Genomic DNA, 22,600 nt, shown 5'->3' with positions numbered 1-22,600 from the left:
ATATATATATATATATATATATAAAACAAAAAAAAAAAACTATACATCTAAATTAAAACGAGAGCAAATTCTATACTACCATAATACATATATTTAATTTAAAAAATGTTCGGCGAAATCATTATCTCATAACACACTGCCACAACAAATCAAGCACACCGTTTTATAAATTTTATTAAAACATTTATTAATATTTCCGCAGAGCGCTGGCTGGGTCGAGTGGAGAGATTCCGCATTACGTCATCGCGAGAGGCGCATTACGTCACATCAAAGCAAATGAGCAGCAGAGGTCTGAGGTCCGCGAGTCTCCTGCGAGCGAAAACACACTTTCGTATTGAAACGCCGAAGCTGTCGTCGACGGAGAGCGTCGTTCCAGCGCAGATGGGCTTCGGTTAACGCGGAGGAGCCGATTTAAAACCCGTTTTGGCGATGACAGGCGTTTGGTGAGTAGCAAGTGCACGGCGCTCCAGACGCCTCTCTTCATTGTGAACGCTCCACAGTCTACTACTAACAGGCATGATGCAGACTCTGCAAGCGTGGTATTAATAGTGTGCATCTGGAACAGCGTGTCCTAAATCATCGGCTGCAGTGCCACAACTATGAGGTTTAACTGTATGGATTTTGGTGATGTGCGTACTAGTAAATTCTGCTTCTTTCTGCATGCATAATCTATTTATATAATTACGTGCATTCGGATGAGCGTTACGTTTGTAATTCAGAAAAAATCTCTAGGTCAGTAAATGCTTATCTCACACACTACGTTGTAAACATAAACATTGTTGGCATTTGATTGGCATTTCCTGTACTTTAAGTGCATTGTAAGACATTAGGAAAATATGCTATATTAGGCACAGAAAGTCAATCTGTGTTCATAAAAGTTTTTTCTTAATTGGCTGCGATGTAAATGGTGTGGAAATAGACTGCATGCTGTTTCTGAAGCGCATCAGTCATCTAATCGGACGCATGAGACAAATGGAGATGAGTAAGAACGACTTTTGCTGTGAACGGCTGCAAGTAAATCACAGTCTGAATGGGCTGGGAGACTTTACCCAGAGTTCCGTGCTGCTCCATGGCGGTACCATGACAATCAGAGCATATGGGCAGTTACTGTGTCTGATTGGTGGAAAAAGCAGTTAGCTTGAGTAATGGTTCACTTTGCTGCGGATAGAGTTCTCATGGAATCCAATTCACAGCTTTCACAGCAACCTAAGACTGAATGTGCAAAAGTAAACAAAATCTCCTGGAATTGATTGATAATTCCATAAATTGCACACACACACACACACATATATATATATATATATATATAAAATATTTATATATATATATATATATATTTATATATATATATATATATATATATATATATATATATATATATATATATATAAATATTATATTTATATATATATATATATATATATATATATATATATAAAATATATATATATATATATATATATATATATATATATATATATTTTTATATATATATATATATATATATATATATATATATATATATATATATATATATATATGGGATAAAACAGTAAAATATTTCGTTTTTAGTCTGTATTCATGTCAGCTCCGTCTGTTATCTAGCAATGGTGTTTCTCAGATAGATGCATTATGTGGTTTTGGAAAAATCCAATAGCATTAGCTGCTATCAGTTACTCCCACAGACGGTTTAATGCGAGTAATCCAGCGCTAATTACTCGGTGAAGATGCTCCGAACAGCTGCTTTACGCAGAACACGACTTTGTCGTCTGGGGTCAGATCTCGCACCTCTTGTATGCCAACCGACTTCAAGGGCGAGCCGAATCAAAAAGCACAATTTCACGTTTTTCATTCAACCTGCCATGCTAAATAAATCACCCACAGAGAGTGACAAAAAAAATGGAGTCAGGCTCAAAATGCCTGGATGCCACCGACTGTCCAAAAGGATATTTATAGGCTCGGAGATCCCAGAGCCACAATAAAAGGAGAAAGAGAGAGAGAGAAAAAGATTAGAAGACCGACTCTGTGAAATATGGGATCTCTCTAGAAATGTCCCATTAGAGGGCTTGAATTACAGTTCTCTCTAGCGAGCCATTCTTGCGTAGCCTCATCATTTTGCCTAATAATTTCACACAGAGAGTCTTTAAACTGCAAACAACTCCACGGGCCCCTCATACGGGACCAGGCCTGGGATTAGGAGACGGTATAAACTTGCAACCAGATCTGAACCGGCCGTCTAAGCCCAACAGGAATGTGAGCCTCGCTCATTGGAAGTTAAAGATAGAGGCGACACATGCTGGATCCTGACGGGCTCTTATTTCAGTCGGCTGCCGAAAACTCTACGGGCCGCTTTTGTTGCGCATCGACCTGACGAAAAGCGTTATTAAAAGTGGCGGAACCGTCGCGGTCGCTCATAAGTAAGCGAGAAGAGGACCATGGTGCTTTCCGAAGGGTATTTGCTTTTTTTTTTTTTCCTGTGGCTCTTTTTATAGCATTAGTTTGTTTAGATCTCTTCCGTTGGGTACGGTTGAAACGGTGAACCAAAACTCTAAATTACGCTTAATTGCGCCGTGGCAGCTTGTTTATCTCTGATGTGAGTTCAATAGGGCAGATTAGTGTCACATTACTATTTTTTTGCAGTGCATTCTGGATATTTTTCACATCCGCAGGTGAATTTGATATCGATGGCTGGATGTGTGACGCTTTGTCCCTGTGTTGCGCTGAACTCTTGCATCTCTGGGATTGCGATTGAACATTCCTTAAAGTTAATTGAGCGTTAAAGGCTTTGTGAAGGAGGGAGTTTAACTTTTCTAAGTAGATCAACTTCACGGGTTTAATCCAGGTGCGCTTTTAAAGAGGAGGGAAAACCTTATTTTAAGGCTTCCTCGGTGCAAACGAAAAGCATTTTTTGATCTTTAGTGCATGATATGATGGTAAAAAAAAAATATTTACTAAGACGCTGGTTGCGTTTGTATAATTTTAACTAACAAAAAAAAGCGTTATGGCTATAAATTTCAGTTTTTAAAAAGAAAGTCATACTTTTATTCCGCAAGGACGGATTGAATCGATAAAAAGCGACAGTAAAGACATTTATAAAGAATCGTACGGAATAAAAAGAAGTCATTTTCCATAAAAATATTAAGCAGCATGAGTCTTGAACACCAAATCAGCATTATTAGAATGGAAAATAAAAAACGGTTATTTTTAATTATAATAATATTTCACAATATTACTCTTTTACTGTGTTTTTTGATTCTTGCTGAGCATAAGAGCGAACGGTAAAATAATGACCTCAGAAGTGTACAAATTTACTTTTACAGCTTTGATAAATAATGATTTGTAATGCAACAAAATTATTGGAAAACTTTTTTTAAAGAAACGCAGTGAACCATCATAATGAACGATTACCCTATTTATCCTATACATATTTACATGAAATATTCCAAGCAATCACCATTCTACCTCAACTGGACTTTGAAATTAGAATTGAATTGTTGTAGAAGTCATTTCAGCTCTATATTTGTGGTACTAGATGCTGTTGTTTTCTTGGTGAAATAAGGCAGTGTTGTACTGAATGTCACAAGGCAGCGATCTTCTAAATGTTATTTTTATCGAGGTCACAACCGGAGTCCAAAACACGTTACTGTCTCTAAAGTGAATCATAACAAAAGGTCTCCGTGGAAGAAGAAAGGGAGATAAACACACGAGTTTCATCAATGAACGTGTTTTTATTTCACGACAGAGGTGGGTCACAGGTCTATTTCGGGAGAGCCGCAGACAGAAGGAAATACTAAATGGTAAAAATAGCACAAATTATGATCAGCTATTAAAAGGGAAGATGAAATTCTTCCAATATCGTCTGTTGTTGACGTCAAAGGTTGTGTGACCGGTCAAACTTTTATTGCAAATTGTCTGTCATTTGTTTTATTTTAGGATTCTGTCAGTCTTAGAAAATATGCATCATGGATTAACAGCTTTGGAAAATGGCGTAATGCGTTATGTTGTTTTTACCCACAATCATAGTTTGTGCAAATTCCTCAAATGGTCTGTTTTCGGCCCGGTTTGCCTGTGACACTGTCCTTTTGTTTTCTGTATGTGTGATGTTTCGCAGAATGATTGAAGAGTCAGGCCGCAACAGCAGCGCCATGGCGGACAGGAGACAACTGTTTGCTGAAATGCGTATGTATTTCTATGTTTTACTCCACAATCAAGCTATGATATGATGGTGAACGTGTCGATATGCTTAAAGAAATTTTATTCCCAGTAATCACGGTAAAGAGATTTACAATGTTACAAATATCTCTATTTCAAATCAATTATCGTCTCTGATGTTTTAAAAATGCTAGTCATCCTAACGGTTCTTTAAATGGATTCCGCTGTTGAGAAAAAAACTTCTTCAATCAGTCTTTCACTCTTGCCGAAATAGTTAAGTCTTGTCTGTTTCATGTAAAAAGTATTTACATGAATTTGCATGCCTATGTTAGTGCTATCAAATGCTTAATCGCATTCAAAATAAAGTTTAATGTTTACATAAAGTGTGTGTACTGTGTGTATTTATAATGTGTGTATATATAAACACACATACATAGAGTATATATATTGGAAATTTTACGTTCATTTACATATTTATTTACTTATGAAAATATGTAATAATATATAAACAACATTTTTCTGAAATATATACATGCATTTATTTGTGTGTATATATATATATATATATATATAGTAATATATATTTCATTTTTATTTTATATATATTTCATTTATATATTTATATATTATATATATATATATATATATATATATATATATATATATATATATATATATATATATATATATATATATATATATATATATATATATATATATATATATATATATTATACACACACACACAGTTCACACATATGTAAACCAACACTTTTATTTTGGATTTTAATATGGATTTGGCAGTACTGGTCTATATTTATAGTAATATTATTTGTTAACAAAAACAATAACTCTTTGCGTGTGTATTTATATAATAAATAGACAGCACAAATACATCCATTATGTAAACAAAAGCTTATTTGGGATGTGACGAATGGTTTGCCTGCACTAGTCTAAGACTTTAAGCTGTATGTTTTTTTAATGAGATACGATGTTTTCATTTTACAGGTGCACTGGATCTGGACTCCATTAGACTGTCCACATACAGGACGGCATGCAAGCTGAGATTCATACAGAAGAGGTGCAATTGTAAGTGTGCAGGTGTTTAATGCGAACTTTTTACATCAAGCAGTATGGTGTTTACAGTCATTTTATGGTTTAGAAATGACGCAACTCCATTTGCCGTTTGTTCTTGCAGTGCATTTGGTGGATATCTGGAATATTATTGAGGTTTTTAGAGAAAACAGACTCAACACCATGGACCTCAGCACAGAGTTCTCTGTGTCACATTTGCAAGCAATACTGTCCACCATCTTTTACCAGCTGAACAAGCGCTTGCCCACAACCCACCAGATCAATGTAGACCAGTCCATCTCGTACCTCCTCAACTTCCTGTTAGCGGCCTACGACCCGTAAGAAACCCTTCAGAGTTGCCTCATATCTGTCTGGATGTTTGATATACAGCGCTCTTCAAGAGCAGAAAAAAAAGCCCCGTTTACGAAAGTTTTCTTCAGTTGCATGTTAGTTGACCGTTGTGTCTTTTTCTAGGGAAGGAGTGGGAAAGATCTCAGTTTTTGTGATGAAGATGGCCCTGGCTGCTCTCTGCGGAGGAAAGATTTTGGACAAACTAAGATGTGAGTTTCACTTTGGATTTGCCTTTGAACTGATATGTGTTCAATGGTTTGATGCTGATTAATGGGTGCTTAAGCGAATGGACTCGATTAATCATTCTATCATCATTTTAAAGGTCAGAGCAGCTGTCATTACTTGAAAGTCACTTCTAACCACGAGGCACATTCGCCTCTCATGACCTTGTCAGCGTAGCTAAAACTTCTCTCCTCGTTTCTGGTGAATCCTAATGACTAAACCGTTCAAAAGAGTTTCGAGAATGCGTTCAAATGTTTTCGCATTTTTTGATGCACGAAAGGAAATTGTAATCGAATTTGTATTTGTTGTCACTTTTCATCGATTTAACGTGTCTTCGCTTTTTAGGTTCTTTAAAAAAATAGACATTTCTGTATGTTAAATTTAGCGTATAATAACAAAGTTTCCTACCTGCATCATGCTAAGCTATCTGAACAAATTAAATTGATTGCTTGTCTTTTTCCCTCCAGATGTGTTTTCACAGATATCAGACCCAAACGGAGTGATGATATACTCACAGTTTGACCAGTTCCTAAGAGAGGTACTGAAACTGCCCATGACGGTTTTTGAGGGACCATCTTTTGGCTACACTGAGCAGTCCACGAGAACCTGCTTTCCACAAGAGGTTTGAAATGACTTCATAATTTCTTATTTATTTAAGCTGTCAGACACAATCATTCAAAAGTTTGGAATAATAATCCATAAATAAAAATTATTCCAGAAGGATGCATTAAACTGATCAAAAGCGACACTGAAGACATTAGTGCTGTCAAATTATTATTTGCGATTAATCACATCCAAAATAAAAGTTTTTTTTACACAATATGTGTATGTGTAATGTGTATATTTGTTATGTATGCATAATAAACACACATACAGTATTTTTTTTATTTGTATATATATATATATATATATTATATATATATATATTGAATATATATAAATAATATATATAATAACACAAATAAAAAATACTGTATGTGTGTATATCCAAATATATATATATATATATATATATATATATATATATATATATATATATATATATATATATATATATATATTATATCTAAATATATTGAATATATAAAAAATAACATATTTTTCCTAAATATATTCATGCATGTGTTCGTATTTATATATGCACAATAAATATACACAATATACACACGTATTATGTAAACAAAAACTTTCTTTTGAGCTCTGAAGGATTGCAGTAGACTAGAGTAATGATGCTGAAGATTCAGCTTTGCATTACAGGAATATATTACATTTTACAATATATAATAATATAAAACAGTTATTTTAAATTGTAATAATTTTTGAAAATATTACTATTTTTACTGCTTGTTTAATCAAATAAATGTATCCTTGTTGAGCATAAAAGACTTATTAAATAATCTTACAGACTGCAAACCTTTGAATGTTAGTGTACTTTTTTTGCATGAAGGGACAACAGCTGAAAAGTTTCACAGCAAGCAAGACTTCACAAGGAAGCAAAGCCCAGTTGCACACAGCAAGAGTCACCAGCAAGAACCATTCTCAATGTCTTTAGAAAGATGTAAAAAGCAAAACTGTAAGCACGCTGTATTTTTTGACTCATTTGTTCACTAACTGCTGTCCTTCCGCAGAAAAAGGTCTCGCTCAATGTGTTTCTTGACACGTTCATGTCGGATCCTCCTCCTCAGTGTCTGGTTTGGTTACCGCTGATGCACCGGCTGGCAAATGTTGAGAATGGTGCGCTTTAAGCATGCTTATTTCATTTTTGTAGCGAGCCGTTCGTAGGCGTAGCGATACGTCAGCACTTAGCTTAGCCGTTTACGACCTGAACGAATGAGGAATGCCGCGACCCGCGTTCAATTAGTAGTTTTGACTTGATTTTGATCCTCTCTTCTCTAGTCTTCCATCCTGTGGAGTGCTCCTACTGCCACAGCCAGAGCATGATGGGATTCCGCTACCGTTGCCAACAATGTGATAATTACCAACTCTGCCAAGAGTGTTTCTGGAGGGGCCATGCCTCGGGCAGCCATAGCAACCAGCACCAGATGAAGGAGTACATGTCATGGGTAGGTGAACGGCCATGTGGGAACGTGACTGTGAGTAAGTGTCAGTGACGAGCACGAGTCCTGTCTTCCAAACAGCCTTTAGCCTTTGACGGCATATGCCAGAAACCGCAGTCACTGTCAGATCAGTTTACACCAAATCTAATTTGAACTCTGAACATTGAATTTGCAGCTTACTTCACTTTTCTAAAGTACTTTTAGAGATGTTTTTGAATGTCTGTGAAATAGCATTGCAATTTAAAACAACTGTTTTCTATTTGAATGTGTTGTGTAATGTAAATTATTCCTAGAAATGTCTTTACTGTCACTTTGAGCAATATGGTGCATATTTGCTAAATAAAACGATTAATAGTTTTAAAAAAAAAATCAGACAGATTTTAAACTCACAGACAAATGAAATATGTAAAAATTGCTGGAAATAAATGTCAGTCTCTGACTATCATAATTAAATGGGTTATTTTTTACTGTACCTTTAAGACCTCTATATGAAAATAATCTTTCTTATGATATTTTATGAGCACTTCTCCATAAACATTTCTAGTTATTTAGAAAGAGCAAAGAAAATGTAGGTTTTAATATGGTTCCATTAAACATATTTATGTATATTTTTTCTAAATATCGTTTCTACTGGGTCAGTACAGTCCTATATTTTTTCTCCAGAAATCTCCAGCTAAGAAGCTGTCAGATGCTCTTAGCAAATCTCTGAGCTGTGCCTCCGGTCGAGAGCCTCCTTACCCGATGTTCTCCGAAACAGCAGAGAAACCGCTCAACCTCACTCACGTCGTGTATGTAAACTCCACACATCACCGTAATATCGCCGTATCCAACACATTTGCTCGAATAACCCTCTTAAATATAAAATGACTTACTGTATTAAACAGAATGTAACACAAATTGTGCATGCTAACGTTGTCCTGCCTTGTTTTTTTCTTGCTTTTATGCTTCGAAACAGGGACACATGGTAAGTAAAGAGAGATGAAGAGTTATATATTCTCATATGCTTTATGATTTCACAATATTTGGATGGGGAAGACTAAATGTAGATGTTTGAAGCTGTGCGGGCACGCTGACGCACTTTTAGCGCAGTGTCTCAATTATTGTTTGCGTTTGCTGCAGGCCTCCCAGACCTGTGACCGCTGGAAATGAATACATTCTCTCTCACTCCATGCCTTCCTCAGGAAACCCTTACTCCAGCAAAACGTGAGTCTGTTACTGTATGACGCTTCCATTAGGAGTACGTTTACGGGCATCAAGCTGAGCTTAAAGCGTTCAAGCCTCTCTGTCGTTTTTGAACGTTCAGCTGTGGTTGCAGGAATTCTACTGTAACAACATTTTTAGTTAAATTTACAGTTAAGTACCGTAATTTCATTAACTGATCAAATATTAATATAGAAACCTATTAAAATGCTAAAACCTGTTTTGTACCTTTGAAACGCACTGATAACCAGTCACACAAACACTGAACGCCATCGTGGTGATTTATTAAACTGAAATATACGGTAAACATTATTTTAACAACATTCATGTAACATACAACCCTAAAATAAGAAGAAACATATATTTTTAAAGAAAAAACATCAAATTCCAACAAAACGAGAAAAGCAATGAAGGGAATTCTGGGAAGGTCAATTTACGGTATTCCCCTGTACATTTTACCGGAATTTACTGTATTATTTTCTGCTAAAATCAGTGCTATTTTGTTATTTAAATAGATTATAAATATTGTATAATTAAATGAAAATTAGAAATATGTTAATTAACTGAAATAAATAGCGCCAAAATGACTAAAATTTTATTAAAATATTAGCAAAGACTACAGTAGTATGTAAATTAGTGCTCTCAAACGATTCATCGTGATTAATCGCATTCAAAATAAATGTTTTTGTTTACAATATAAATGTGTGTATACTGTGTATATTTATTATTGCATTTATATTTAAGAACAATATGTTATCTTCATAAAGTAAATACATGTAATAATAATGTAAATAAGAATATAAATATATAAATGTATATTCATGTAAATACGCTCAAAATATATACTGTATGTTTGTATATATATATACATAATAAATATACACAATACACACACATATATTTTTGTTTTGGTTATTCGCTATTAAACATTTACCCATGCTAATATAAATGCTTCTAAAATACAGTAACTGCTGTAAGCATATTTTGATCCCTTTTTTTGTGTATTAATTTGTTTTATTATGTCTCATTTTGGGGGTAAAAAGAGGTGCTCATGATGAGACGAAGCAAATGAAGCTGTTTTCCCGGACGGCCCCAGATCTTTTGAAAGGGAAAGGGTAAGTCAGCTTGGATGAAATAACGTCACTATCATCTGCTGTAAGTGCAATGATTGTGCAAAGGAATAACGAGGAGTAAAGATCATCTTGAAATGGGATACGCTGGACTGTTTTGAGTAAATGCAAATGAAAACAAGGCTGTGAGGGATTGAAGTACAAGCCGTTTAAGATGTTGTGTGGGTTTGTCCCCGATTGGCTTTGGTTCAGACAAAAACAAACGTTGGGAACATGTTCTTTGTCCGTTGCAAATTTATAAAAGGCTAATTTGGATTTTACTTGCATCCCACACGAACTGATTCCATTTGCATCACGTTAAAGGAGTAGTTCACCCCAAAATAAATACAAATTAGCTGAAAACCTACTCACCCTCAGGCCATCCAAGACGTAGATGTAGATTTTTGGAGAAATTTAGCATTACGTGACTTTCTCACCAATCGATCCTCTGCAGTGAATGGGTGCCGTCAGAATGAGAATGATAAAAACGTCAAGGTAATCCAGTCTTTTATCTTCTAATTATCGTGTTTGTAAGAAACAAATCCAGCTGTTTGGACTCAGAAGACCCAGCTGTGAGCAACTGATGCAAAAATTTTTTTTTGTTTTCTAATGAAGAAACAAACATCTTGGATGGCCTGTACATTTTAATTTTTTGAATTAAACTATTCCTTTATATGCGTAATCTCAACTCTAGCTAAAGTCTATTTGCATTCTGTATAATGCATTCCAGTAGTACGTAATTGTATAGTGGAACTGCAAGATGAGAAAATGTTTCTTTTAGACCCCATTATTCTTCATCTCACCTGTGTTTGTGAAACATGGTTTCAGGGTTCAGTACAGCCTCGATATCGCGGATAGGCTCGCTGATGAGCACATACTTATCGGACTTTATGTGAATCTCCTCCGAAAGGACCGTTCATGGTCAGTGCGAGCTGTGGGTCTGCTGAGGTTGCCGTGGCGGTTTTCTTCCTAATCTGTTTTTTTTTAGAGCTCAAAGGTCACCATGTCAATCTGGCAATACCCAGAATACCTCAGCGTAACACTGTTAATGTCAAACTGTCATTTGAGGAAACAATGGAGGTTTTTTTCACAGTTTAAATGCTGTAAATTTAATGTCTAATATAATCTATGCATTTTTAGAAAGGACGCCAGATGTGGGATGGTGACTGTTCTGGCCGAAGTGCTGTCTCTTGCTTGCAGCTTGCTAACCGGCTAGGCTTTTGTTGTGTTTGAGCAGTGTATTTACTCTGTGTTCAACATATTACATTTCACTGCCGTAGAGCGCAGCGGTGAGGGTGTGTAGTGATAAAATATGCTTCTAGAGAGTTTTATAAATGCATAAATTCATCAACTATAATCTATATATTTATGTTTTGTTTTTAATGATGGCATTGCAATTCTTCATGCAGCATTCCTGTTAGAAGATGACACCTAGTTCATGGGTTTGATTTCTATATTATATCTAAATTATTTCAATGATGTTTTAGATAAATCTATAAATATAAAATGAATGGTGTGACAAGTCCCTTAGCATTGCATTTGTATGTACTTTTTTCGGATGTTTATGCGTTTTTATTATGATCGCATGTTGCTGTGTTTCTCCTGAGAGCATATTGGTTGGGTGCATGCTGTTTTTAATTGGCTATGGTGAAAATAAATAATTTGGGAAAAAAGTTATCTGCGCTCTATTGCACCAGATTTATGAACATAATAGTTAAAAAATATATAATTATTGAGAGCATCCCTTGCTTATAATAAATATTGCCGACTTCAATTAATCCATTCTAAACTCTAATTTGCCATTTAATTTTAAAGACGTTTTATGAACTTTTTTGAAATAATATATTGTTTTTCAAATAGTGTGTAAACTTCTAATTTGATTAATATTACACATGTATGATTCATTATTACATACAGGGTTTTTGTGTGTGTGTGTGAATTTTGTGCAGTAGTGCACGCCGTTTTTGGGAATATTTGTGTCAATTTGATGTGCAAAAACAGAAAATCAGTTATCCATTTTTTCCCGTTTTTCAACAAGCACATGATTATGATGGATCTCAGAGTCACCAGTATCTCTAAATGAACCGTTATCTTTGGCCACATGTTTAATTTGTTTTCTCATTAGGCGACACCCTTAGCTGTGATCGTGTTTCCCAGCAAATATTCGTAATATTATGATTATCCTCGTTTTGCTCCTCGCAGTGCTTTTTGGAGGGCTCTGTGGTCTTCATGATGTGCTTAGATCCTGAAATGTGTTTACGTGTGCTATCGTTTATGTGATTAAGGCAGTACTGGGGGATAAACTCTCTAAAATGATGTTATTTTGATTCATAAAGGCTATTTTTACTACCTTAAACTTGTCTGCCTTTTCAAAAAAATATATTTGGTACAGTTGCATTTGATAACATACAATAATACAATATTTGTAGCTCATGCCTTCATGCACGTGTGTGTGTGTGTGTGTGTGTGTGTGTGTGTGTGTGTGTGTGTGTGTATGCGTGCATGTGCGTTCAAACAACAAAACTTTGTACAGGATGAATGATTGAACCACTAGTGTGTTTACTTGAGCTTTGCATAGGCTACTAATTGGTATATATAGTGTGTGTGTATATATTAATTACATATAAATAAAATGTTACAAGTGCTTTTGTCATTCTGAACCAGTAACAGTAAAGATGACTGAGCTTCACCCTTTTTTTGTGATTGACAGTTTCCAAGAGAGCTATAAAAACCAAGACGATGAGCACTTCCTCATCGCCCGTTACGCCTCCCGATTGGCTGCTGATGGAGCTGCAGCGGTAAGATGGCCAATCAGAGGACATTCATTAAATATTAATGCCATACCTTTTCAAAAATTGTATAAATTACATTTCCATTAATAGATTGATGTAACGGGCACTTGAATTGTTGGGCAAACCCGTTTGTGCTTGTGGTGCCACAGAAATTACACACTTCTTTAATTATGAAAACATGCACATAAATTAATTTAAACAACTCATTAACCTCATATACAACCTGAAAACTATTAACAGAAGACCAGAGTCCCAGCGGACATCTCTCTCTGTCTGGACTCCAATAAACAGCAGCGACAACTTATCGCCGAGCTGGAGAACAAGAACAAGTGAGTTTGAGTTTTATTTTAGTATCGTACAGGCTTTGAATTAGCATTCTTAAAACGAATAAATGGCGCGTTTTCAGGGAGATTTTGCAAGAGATCCAACGCCTGAGACAACAGCATGAAGAAGCTTCCCAGCCTCCGTTAGACAAAAGCCAACAGAACCCAACGTTACTGGCTGAACTGAGACTGCTCAGGTAAACACCTGCCACACACACACACACACACACACACACAGCCCTGAAACCTGATCGGATGCGGTGAACAACAGATGCTGATGGTTACGAGATAGACAGCACTGAAAGTGAGTGAAACCTGACCATGGCTCTTCTCGTGAATGAGTGAAAGCACTTTAAAAGCAATTTGCAACACTGAGGCTGCTTCCTGTTTGTGGACATCGCCCGTTCAGATTTGAATTGCGGACTGAGCCAAGCGTTTAAATAAGCTCTAGTCTTTCGCTTCCTAGCGTCTACTGTGGTTTTATTTATTCTAGCAATATTAATTGTAGTAACGTGATATTTTGGCACGCTAATCATATTAAATAATTCATCAGGGTAGAGCTTTGTGCGGTAGTTTTGGTTTCTAAATGTCTTTTTATTGCTATTTGATTTCAAAAAGCTATTTAATTTGATTTTCTAAAATCTAGTGTGTGCATATATATATATATATATATATACACACACACACACACACACACTGGGTTTCTATGTGTTTTCAATAATAAACACTACAGTTTGTTTTTTTAACACGTAAATCATTTTTTATATCCTTTCTTACATGTTTTGCTTTATAAATTAGTTTTTATTAATGAAGTGGAAATCTGATACAGTTATACCCATAATTCTATGGTTATTTTGAGGTTAATAACTTTGTACCCTTGGAAAAACATACTGGCTAAGAAATAAAAATATATTATAAAATTTGCCAACCCCTTTTTGGAATAGACCGGATGGATTCTGTTTTCGAGTGAGGTTTAACACTGTAATAACAATGTTATCCTGTTATCATCCCATTGTATTTTTTTATTGTATTGTCTTGTCTTGTGCAGTTGTGTGTGTGTGTGTGTGTGTGTGTGTGATTAGTTATTTTGTATGTTTGTTTATATAATATTCACTAAACGTGATAGAGGGTTTTGTAAAAAACATAAATACAATTTTTAGAAATTAGATTTTACCTGTAAAGTACTATGTTATAGAATATGGTTCCTAGGGACGAATTTGTATAATTTTTTGAATATATTTTACATTTATTTGATCATTTTTTAATTTGTGTTTTAAAAGCGTTTTATTTTATGCTGTTTTGGTATATTTTTACATACCTGATTTAATTATTGGCATTTCTTTGGCATCAGATTAAGTGAATTGTGGGAATCGTGTGGCATCTTTTTCATAAACGGACTAATTTTCTGCACTGATCGTGTGGGTGTGTTTACAGCGTTACCTAATTTGTATGATTTATTTAATAAATACGGTGGTAAATAGCATGTGAAAATAGGGTCACAAATCAGGTTGTTAATGGGTCCACAATTAGTTTTTTGGTTAATGTCGAAGTTGTAATGATAACACGGTGGCTTTCTTTGTCCGTTCGTGTCTCAGGCAGAGGAAGGAGGAGTTGGAGCAGAGGATGTCGGCCCTTCAGGAGAGCCGTCGAGAACTCATGGTCCAACTAGAGCAGCTCATGCTTCTCTTAAAGGTGAAGATCGCACTCAAACGCAACAAATGTTGATGACACAATTTAATTAATTCAGGATGTAGAAGTTCCATGTTAACGTGCTGAACTGCTCCATCTACAGGAAGAAGAGCTAAAAAGAGCCGTAAGTCTAGTAACAAAACTGCGTGTTAATATACTTCAGCTGATTTGAGATTAACTATATTGTGTGTGTGTTCGTTCTTCCTAATATTATCCGATGCTTCTTTGGCATCCGGTTTGTTTATTTAGCTTAGCACAATCCAAATAAATGCAAGCTGTTCGACTACATCTGAGCATGTTGATGACATACTTTTAAGTCTTCTTTATCAGTTTTTCAACCAACTACTAATACGTTTTGATGTGTCACTCACCGTTTGTGAATGATCTGCCAAAAAAATTAAAACTGACACCTGCAAACTCTTTTGTCCACCAATAGCAATCAGATTTAAGACAACCAACAATTTGGTTATTATTCATTAATTTGCGAATCAATTTTTCATTTGCAAAGTTTGACTTTGTATTTTGTAGTGCTGACAAAAAATAAATCGCAATTAATTTCATCCAAAATAAAAGTTTTTGTTTGCTTTTATTTATTATAATATTTTTTATTAAATATTAAAATCATATACTGTATGTGCATATGTGTATATGTATATATATATATATATATATATATATATATGTATGTATATATATATATATATATATATATGTATGTATATATATATATATATATATATATATATATATATATATATATATATATATATATATATATATATATATATATATATATATATATATATATATGTATATATATATGTATGTATATATATATATATGTATATTTATATGTATATGTATATTTATATGTTTATTTAACTGCAGCTTTATTTCAGTTAATGAAAAGGATTTTTAAATAAGCAAGCATTTTGCTTTATTAAAAATTATAGCGTAGGTTTAACGTTACATCTCCTTAGAATCTCCTTTTGTCTCCTAGAACCAGGGCCCTGGCTCCTCCCCTCGCTCTTCCCCCAGCCACACCATAAACACATCCATCCAATCAGTGTCCGGCAATACCACACCCATCCCAATGCCCGTCCAATCGACATCCGGCAATACGACACCCAGTCAGACGCCTCAGGACTCGCTCATGGGCCTGGGAGGAGAGGTCCAGCAGGCCTTCGCTCAGGGTAACAGACATCTTCCTCTTGTGTTTTCATGACTTTCATACATTCCCCGACGATTTAAAACAAAGGTTAAATACAGTTGAGAGTTCATTTAAAAATAGATTAAATACACCAGAGAATATAAAAGCACAAATCTGAGATTTGTATTCTTGTTCAAGCGTTTAAATAAATTCGCAGCGAAGTAGTTATTTTAGAACAAGATTGCTTTTCTAGACTCCATGTAATAAGTGCTTTTGATATACTATTTCAGTGGTAACCAACATCGCAAATAAATCATAAGTTATGGTTAAACTTACGGTGGTTAAAGCGCGTTCTGATATACATTTATCTATACTTATCTAAAAAAAAAAATAATTTAATACATTAAATACAATTACATTTTTATTAAGTGGCAGCTATTATAGCAGCAAGTTGCAACTTTAAGTAGCAATTATAATTAAGTTATTTAATTAATTACTTGTATCATTTAATTTAAGCAAAAATGTGAAAAAAAATTATTATTTTTAAAGAAGTCATGCTCACCAAGACTGCATTTATTTCCTCAAAAATACATTAAAAACTGTAAAATTCTGAAATATTTTTGTTTTAATTTATCTGAATATATTGTAAAGCGTGATTTATTTCTGTGATGCAATGCTTTTCGGTTTCATTACTTCTGTCTTCAATGTTACACGATCCTTCAGAAGTCACTTCTGATTATCATCATCTTTGAAAATGCATATATATATATATTTAATGTTATTCAAAATCGAATCATTTCATTTCTTTATTAAAGGCTCCAGAAGGAACTTAAGAAATGATCTCCTGGTAGCTGCAGACTCCATAACCAACACAATGTCTTCACTGGTGAAGGAGCTTAACTCGGGTAACATCGAATTTATACACACATTTGACTATTTATAATTCTACAATAAGTCATAATGCTCAAACTTAGCCTTCAATGACGTTTAGAGGCGGGGAGTGAAGCGGGCAGCATCTCTGACCTCACGTTCCCAACGTCGGACGTTCTTCACTCCAGGAGCTCTTCAAGATCAGGGTAACACAACCTGGACTACAACAGCTGCTGTTAACTGATGAATCACGTGTTGTCCAGATCTCCTGGGTGCTTGTTTACAGCGTTTCTGGTCTCGTAGGGCAGCAGATAAGCTGGAGTCTGGGGGTTTCTATGGGCACGATCTGGAAAAGCAGCTGAACAGAGAGCTGAAGATGGAGGAACGACTCAGACACACGCAGGAACAGGACAAGAACGTCCTGGTGAGACCTTCTTATAGGAGATTTCAAAGCAAAAACGGTAACAAGAAGTAAGATCCAATATATATATATATGTGTCCCAGAACAGTTTGAATGTGAATATTTGCATATTATGCTGCTAAACTTAAAGGAAAAGTTCACCAAAAACAAATATTATTTTATCCCCTCATGTATGAATTTTTTTGATATTTTGAGTTTGTTTTCGGTCACCGTTGACTTCCATAGTAGGAAAAACAAATACTGAATTGAACCGTTCCTTTAATTCAGCGCGAATAGGATCAGAATATAATATGAAGCAGTTGTTGGAGCAGTTTTAAATCTTGCTGAAGCAGCTGTTTCCAACATTGATAATAATGAATGTTACTTGAGCAGCACATCAGCATTTCTGAAGGATCATGTGACACTGAAGACTGCTGAAAATTCAGGAATAAATGACATTTTAAAATACATTGCAATAGAAACTACTACCGTTCTTTCTATATTTTTGATCGAATAAATGCAGCCTTGGTGAACATTTTTAATGCATCGGCAGCATCACGTTTGCACATGCATTTAACAAGTGGTTAAAGATAAGACCCCTATAAAAGATAAATAATGTCCCTGATGTTTCAGTATTCGCCTCCATATTATCGTCTGCCCCAAAGCCATTTCTAAGCAGCAAACTTTGGATGAATGTTCTGGGAAATTTGCCAACGGTGTGTCACGAGTGCGCCCCATCGTATATCAAATTTTATTTCTTTTTAATTGCTGTAGAAATTAGATGAAATAGAAATGAAATATCCATTAAACCAAATGGATATTTCATTGTAATGAACGTATCCCCGGGCTGCTCCCAGGCACCTGTTTTTGAGCGGCGAGATGATGTTCATTTTAACCGTGCATCTGTATACAGATATCGCCACGGGTGCTGCGTGCAACGTGCCACAACTATCAGCCCTAATTATTTCCCACGTCCCATACGTTACCAGGTCATTTGAGCGTGGTACAGACAGGGACACAGAAGCGATTCAGTCCATCTCAAGCTTCTCAATTCTGTTTTTGTTTGTTTTTCTCCAGGTGACTTTACAAGAATAGCTACGTTTTAATAAGCAATGGTAAGTATTCCTCCACATGCGATGCCATGCAGCAGCGTTTGGTGGTTCAAATGAAGTTTTTTTTTCCTTTTTCCTCGTCGCAGGGAGGAAGATCGAGCGACTCTGAAGCACTGTGCAACCAGGCCTGAGCTGGAACATACCACACTTCTGAAAAGCATCAACAGTACTGTGGTACACAACCCAATCTATAAATATAGAAATATATTTTTAGAATCTGCAAGACGTTTTAAGACAAAACTGTGAACTGACTTTGGAAATTACAAATAATGGAACTGTCTACAACACCGCCAGTGCCATAAATCCAGTGATTATGAGATTATTTCATTTCCTTGCTGTTAATGCATTGGGTTTGGTTTATTTCCATGTGTGTCTGTTCAAACTTGTACTGTATTTAAATATACGTTGGGTAAAGTGGGGGTGATCTTTAATGAAGCTGCTATCTTTACAGACGACATCTTTTATTGTACTTTAAGAGCATAACAGCTTGACCTGATGCTCTTTTAAAGCATATATATATATATATATATATATATATATATATATATATATACGTAGTAGAATTATGTTGTAATTTGTTTCTCTTTGAGAGTGGAAGGATTTGAGATTTTCTCATAGTGTTTGATACACAAATACACTGCCTTAGCTTATCATATCCTGTTTATTTTAATAGATGGATAGGTACGTGTACTTCGTTGCAGTTTATTTATGTTTAAAGACGTGCATTTTTAATTAATAAGAACAGTCCAGAAGCAGGTGAATCTCAGCAGTTATTTTTTTCCCATTGTAATTTCAACATTCGCATTTTGTAGGTTTATTTGACTTTATTTTTTAAAGAATTCTCAAAAATAAAAGTGTAATATGTTTTGCATGGAGGAAATAAGTCCTGTTTTTACTGTTTTTTAAGAACAATGTTGTAATGCAATGTGCTTATTTAAATCGGCCTAAATTAAAGGTTGTAGTAAAAATACAATTAATTTATTATCATGATATACACATGAATATATATATATATATATATATATATATATATATATATATATATATATATATATATATATATATATATATATATATATATATATATATATATATATATATATATATATATATATATATATATGTGTATATGTATATATATATATGTGTATATGTATATATATATATATATATATGTGTATATGTGTATATATATATGTGTATATGTGTATATATATATGTGTATATGTATATGTATATATATATATATATGTATATATGTATATGTATATATGTATTATTTATTCAATTATTTATTCTCTTCTCTTCATGCAAAATATATTGCATTGTTCTGCTTTCTTTCTTTGGATTTTAGAGTATTGCATGTTTGTTTTTTGTTTTTGTTTTTGACAGGTTTCATGAGATTCACTCAAAAGTTTGTACCTCTGCATTCAGTGGAAGATATTATTTGACTCCAAAGAGCACACAGTACATTTACCATGCTCTTCTTCAACTTGCAACATTTTAAACGTTTTAAGAAACAATGAAACAGACATATATATGTGACAGCATCTGACACTAGTGAATGTGCTGTTATGTTGATAAAGGAGTGGCGAGATGCCTTTTGAAAAAGCATATTTTGGTGTAAGATATGTTGATCTAGAACAGAGTTTTCATGCTTGATTTGATTTAGTTGTAAAGGCCCGTCTGAAGCAGGTGGGTTAAGGAAGACTGGTTTGGCTTTGACCATCTCCAGACTCTTTTATTGATGTGTTTTCTTTGATGTGCTACTGTCACACCGCAGCGCTCACATTCTTCTCACGGTTTACTCAGACAGACAGTTATACACCACAACAACAACGAAAAAGCAGCTTTTTGCACCCTGCTGCCAACCATTGCACTTTTTAGTGATTTTGCATGGAACTAAAGAAAAATAAAAACATTATGTTGTACAAGTATCAAGTGTCCAAATGTCATGTTTAATGTTATTTTCTAAAACATCCGTCTATATTTCCAGTCATGTGTTGATGCAATACACACAACGGCCACTAGATGTCCTTGTTCAATATAACAAAATACAAAAAACACATTATTTAAAATAAAATTAAACGTAAATTCATAACAAATATTTTTTTAAATATTATATCAACTATTATATCAATTAATATTAATTAAATAATTATTTTAGTATTTAATTTTAACTTTATTTTCATAATTTTTGTTTTCATTTTTAATTAAAATTTTAGTCATTGTGTGTCTGTTTATATTATATATGTTCATATAGCGTTTATTATTTGATGTTTCAGTGTGCTCCACATAATTTCACGCTGCCAATAAAACAAGGGCAGATTCTTTCTCTAAATTTAGCCTTTTATCTACCATCCGAATATGTTTCCCGTCGTGATAAATAAACGCATCACTCATTTCCTTAGATACATAAAAACGTAAAACATCAGGAAACCACAGTCCACTATTCAACGAGCAGCGCACTGCATCCCCATTGGTCGAGAAAGACAACATCCGTTCCTTCCGTCAGCCATTCATCTGAACAGGAGGAGGAGCCAATGAATAAAACAACGGTCTTTCTATCTGTCGGCCAATCAGCGGGAAGAATGGAAGCGCGTCGGCCAATCGGCGACGGCGGGTGGATCATCGGCGGTGCCGATGGTTCTCTGAGGCGCTGGAGGGTGGGGTGCAAGTCGAGAAGCGCAGCTGGTTTGGTCGGATTTACTGTTGAGTTCACGGGTGAGTCGAGCTTATATCAGGCGCTGTGTTTAAACTATCAATGCTATGTTTTAATGGAGAGGTTTGGTTTTGCTCTGGCAGCACCGAGCCTATGGGAAGCCGTTGTTTTATGTTTAATTTTGTCATTAAGTTGAAAGCTCATGCAGGCAGAGTAGCTTGTTAGCGTAGCAGCAGCTGTTCTTTACGTTGAAGTGCATCGATAGTATCACGGTCCTAACCCTAACCTGTCACTTTTTATGCTTTGCGATGGCGTGGTTAATAAATGCATCATATCACTCAAGCAAATTTGTGTTGTTTTTCTTTTTTTTCCTTTTCTTTTTTCTTTTGCAGTTAACATGAAGTTGTTAAATTTTCTAAGCACACTTCCTGTTCTTAGAGAAATTGATTAAGTGGGTTAGGTTGCAAGGTGCGACTATAACAGTAATGTTAGATATGTAGTCCACGTGTTGAACATATTTGCACGAATAAGTGAGAGGTCGACCGCAAAGCCACTTTGAGAGACGAAACAAAAGACAATTGAACAGCCTGGTGCAATTGAAATGCAGTAATATCGACACAAACAGCTTAATGACCGCATGTTTGACATTTTAGTGCTGGTTCAGAAACAAACCTGACCTACAGCCGGGTGCAAAGGTCTGAGATCACCGAGCAGTGCTTTTATTTTGCATTCATTTCTATTAAAAAAATGAATTGCAAATGATATTATCAGATTTGATTTGTGCCCCCTTTGCTTTAGTGTGTGCATGAACAAAAGTGATCTGATGATCATTCTCTTCGACAGTTTTAGGTGTTCTAAAGAGCCTCTTTATATCTCATCATTTAGACAAGCTAAGAAAAAAGATAAAGATATAAACTCAATTCTGAGGGTTTTTTTTTAATCTACTATTCCAATTTAGAACTTTTCTTCAGATGCTGTATTTAAATCTCAAAATTCTAATTTATATATATATATATATATATATATATATATATATATATATATATATATATAAAAATTTGAATTTTGAGATTTAATATGTGACCTACAGTAGTGAAGAATGTGAAATAGAGAACATTCATTGTTGATTTTACACGGCAGCATTTCCATGCCCTAAATCCAAAAATGTCCTGCTTACAGTATTTTCAGGTTTAAATGGGGAAAATGTAAAAGTAGTAAAAAAAAAAATTTGGTCACAGACAGTTAGACCCCTCTGTATATGCGCTTAAATATTGGTAAGCAAAATAAAGTGTTATTACTGGTATTGATTGGTATATCCAGGATGATTAATTGGCTAATATTTGTCCATTTTGAGATTACTAGCCAATTATCATTCCCACTAGTTAACAATTTTTTATTTTAAAATGCATTTAAATCTATTTTATTGCTGTGATGCAA

At 34.6% G+C, this 22,600-nt stretch overlaps 2 protein-coding genes across 12 annotated transcripts in view; both read left to right on the top strand.

Moving 5' to 3' along the window:
• The first annotated feature begins 250 nt into the window (after positions 1-250).
• dtna (dystrobrevin, alpha) lies at positions 251-19,493 on the top strand. Of its 11 annotated transcripts, none has more exons than XM_043227128.1 (24): positions 251-443; positions 4,112-4,179; positions 5,161-5,241; positions 5,351-5,564; positions 5,701-5,786; positions 6,267-6,421; positions 7,428-7,533; positions 7,696-7,862; positions 8,520-8,644; positions 8,812-8,820; positions 8,976-9,059; positions 10,100-10,171; positions 10,994-11,086; positions 12,876-12,963; positions 13,198-13,286; positions 13,364-13,477; positions 14,876-14,972; positions 15,073-15,093; positions 15,970-16,162; positions 16,935-17,024; positions 17,111-17,195; positions 17,293-17,460; positions 18,467-18,504; positions 18,588-19,493. In XM_043227128.1, the coding sequence occupies exons 2-23, from the start codon at positions 4,113-4,115 to the stop codon at positions 18,468-18,470; spliced, it is 2,208 nt and encodes a 735-aa protein (XP_043083063.1). In that variant the 5' UTR covers positions 251-443; position 4,112; the 3' UTR covers positions 18,471-18,504; positions 18,588-19,493. The 11 variants fall into 11 exon arrangements, 10 of the variants coding, with proteins under 10 accessions (XP_043083063.1, XP_043083060.1, XP_043083061.1 ...); XM_043227125.1 differs by lacking the exon at positions 251-443 and adding an exon at positions 2,307-2,452; XM_043227131.1 differs by lacking the exon at positions 251-443 and adding an exon at positions 2,308-2,452 and having other exon boundaries at positions 17,293-17,413.
• Positions 19,494-21,094: 1,601 nt separating this feature from the next.
• Positions 21,095-22,600, top strand: part of mapre2 (microtubule-associated protein, RP/EB family, member 2) — a 14,412-nt gene continuing 12,906 nt past the window's right edge. The window contains exon 1 of the mRNA XM_043226628.1: positions 21,095-21,225. The gene's annotated coding sequence lies outside the window, so the exon portion shown is untranslated. The remainder of the gene's footprint in view (positions 21,226-22,600) is intronic.

Source organism: Puntigrus tetrazona, chromosome 24 (genome assembly GCF_018831695.1).
Source record: "Puntigrus tetrazona isolate hp1 chromosome 24, ASM1883169v1, whole genome shotgun sequence".
Taxonomy (NCBI): Eukaryota; Metazoa; Chordata; class Actinopteri; order Cypriniformes; family Cyprinidae; genus Puntigrus; species Puntigrus tetrazona.
The sequence above is the reverse complement of the archived record's forward strand: the minus strand, read 5'-3'. Positions and strand labels throughout refer to the sequence as shown.

Excerpts from the sequence above, each read along its gene's own strand:
- dtna (XM_043227125.1), top strand. Across the intron at positions 5,787-6,266 it reads GATTTTGGACAAACTAAGAT|ATGTGTTTTCACAGATATCA; the intron begins GTGAGTTTCACT and ends TTTTCCCTCCAG. Across the intron at positions 7,863-8,519 it reads TGAAGGAGTACATGTCATGG|AAATCTCCAGCTAAGAAGCT; the intron begins GTAGGTGAACGG and ends TTTTTTCTCCAG.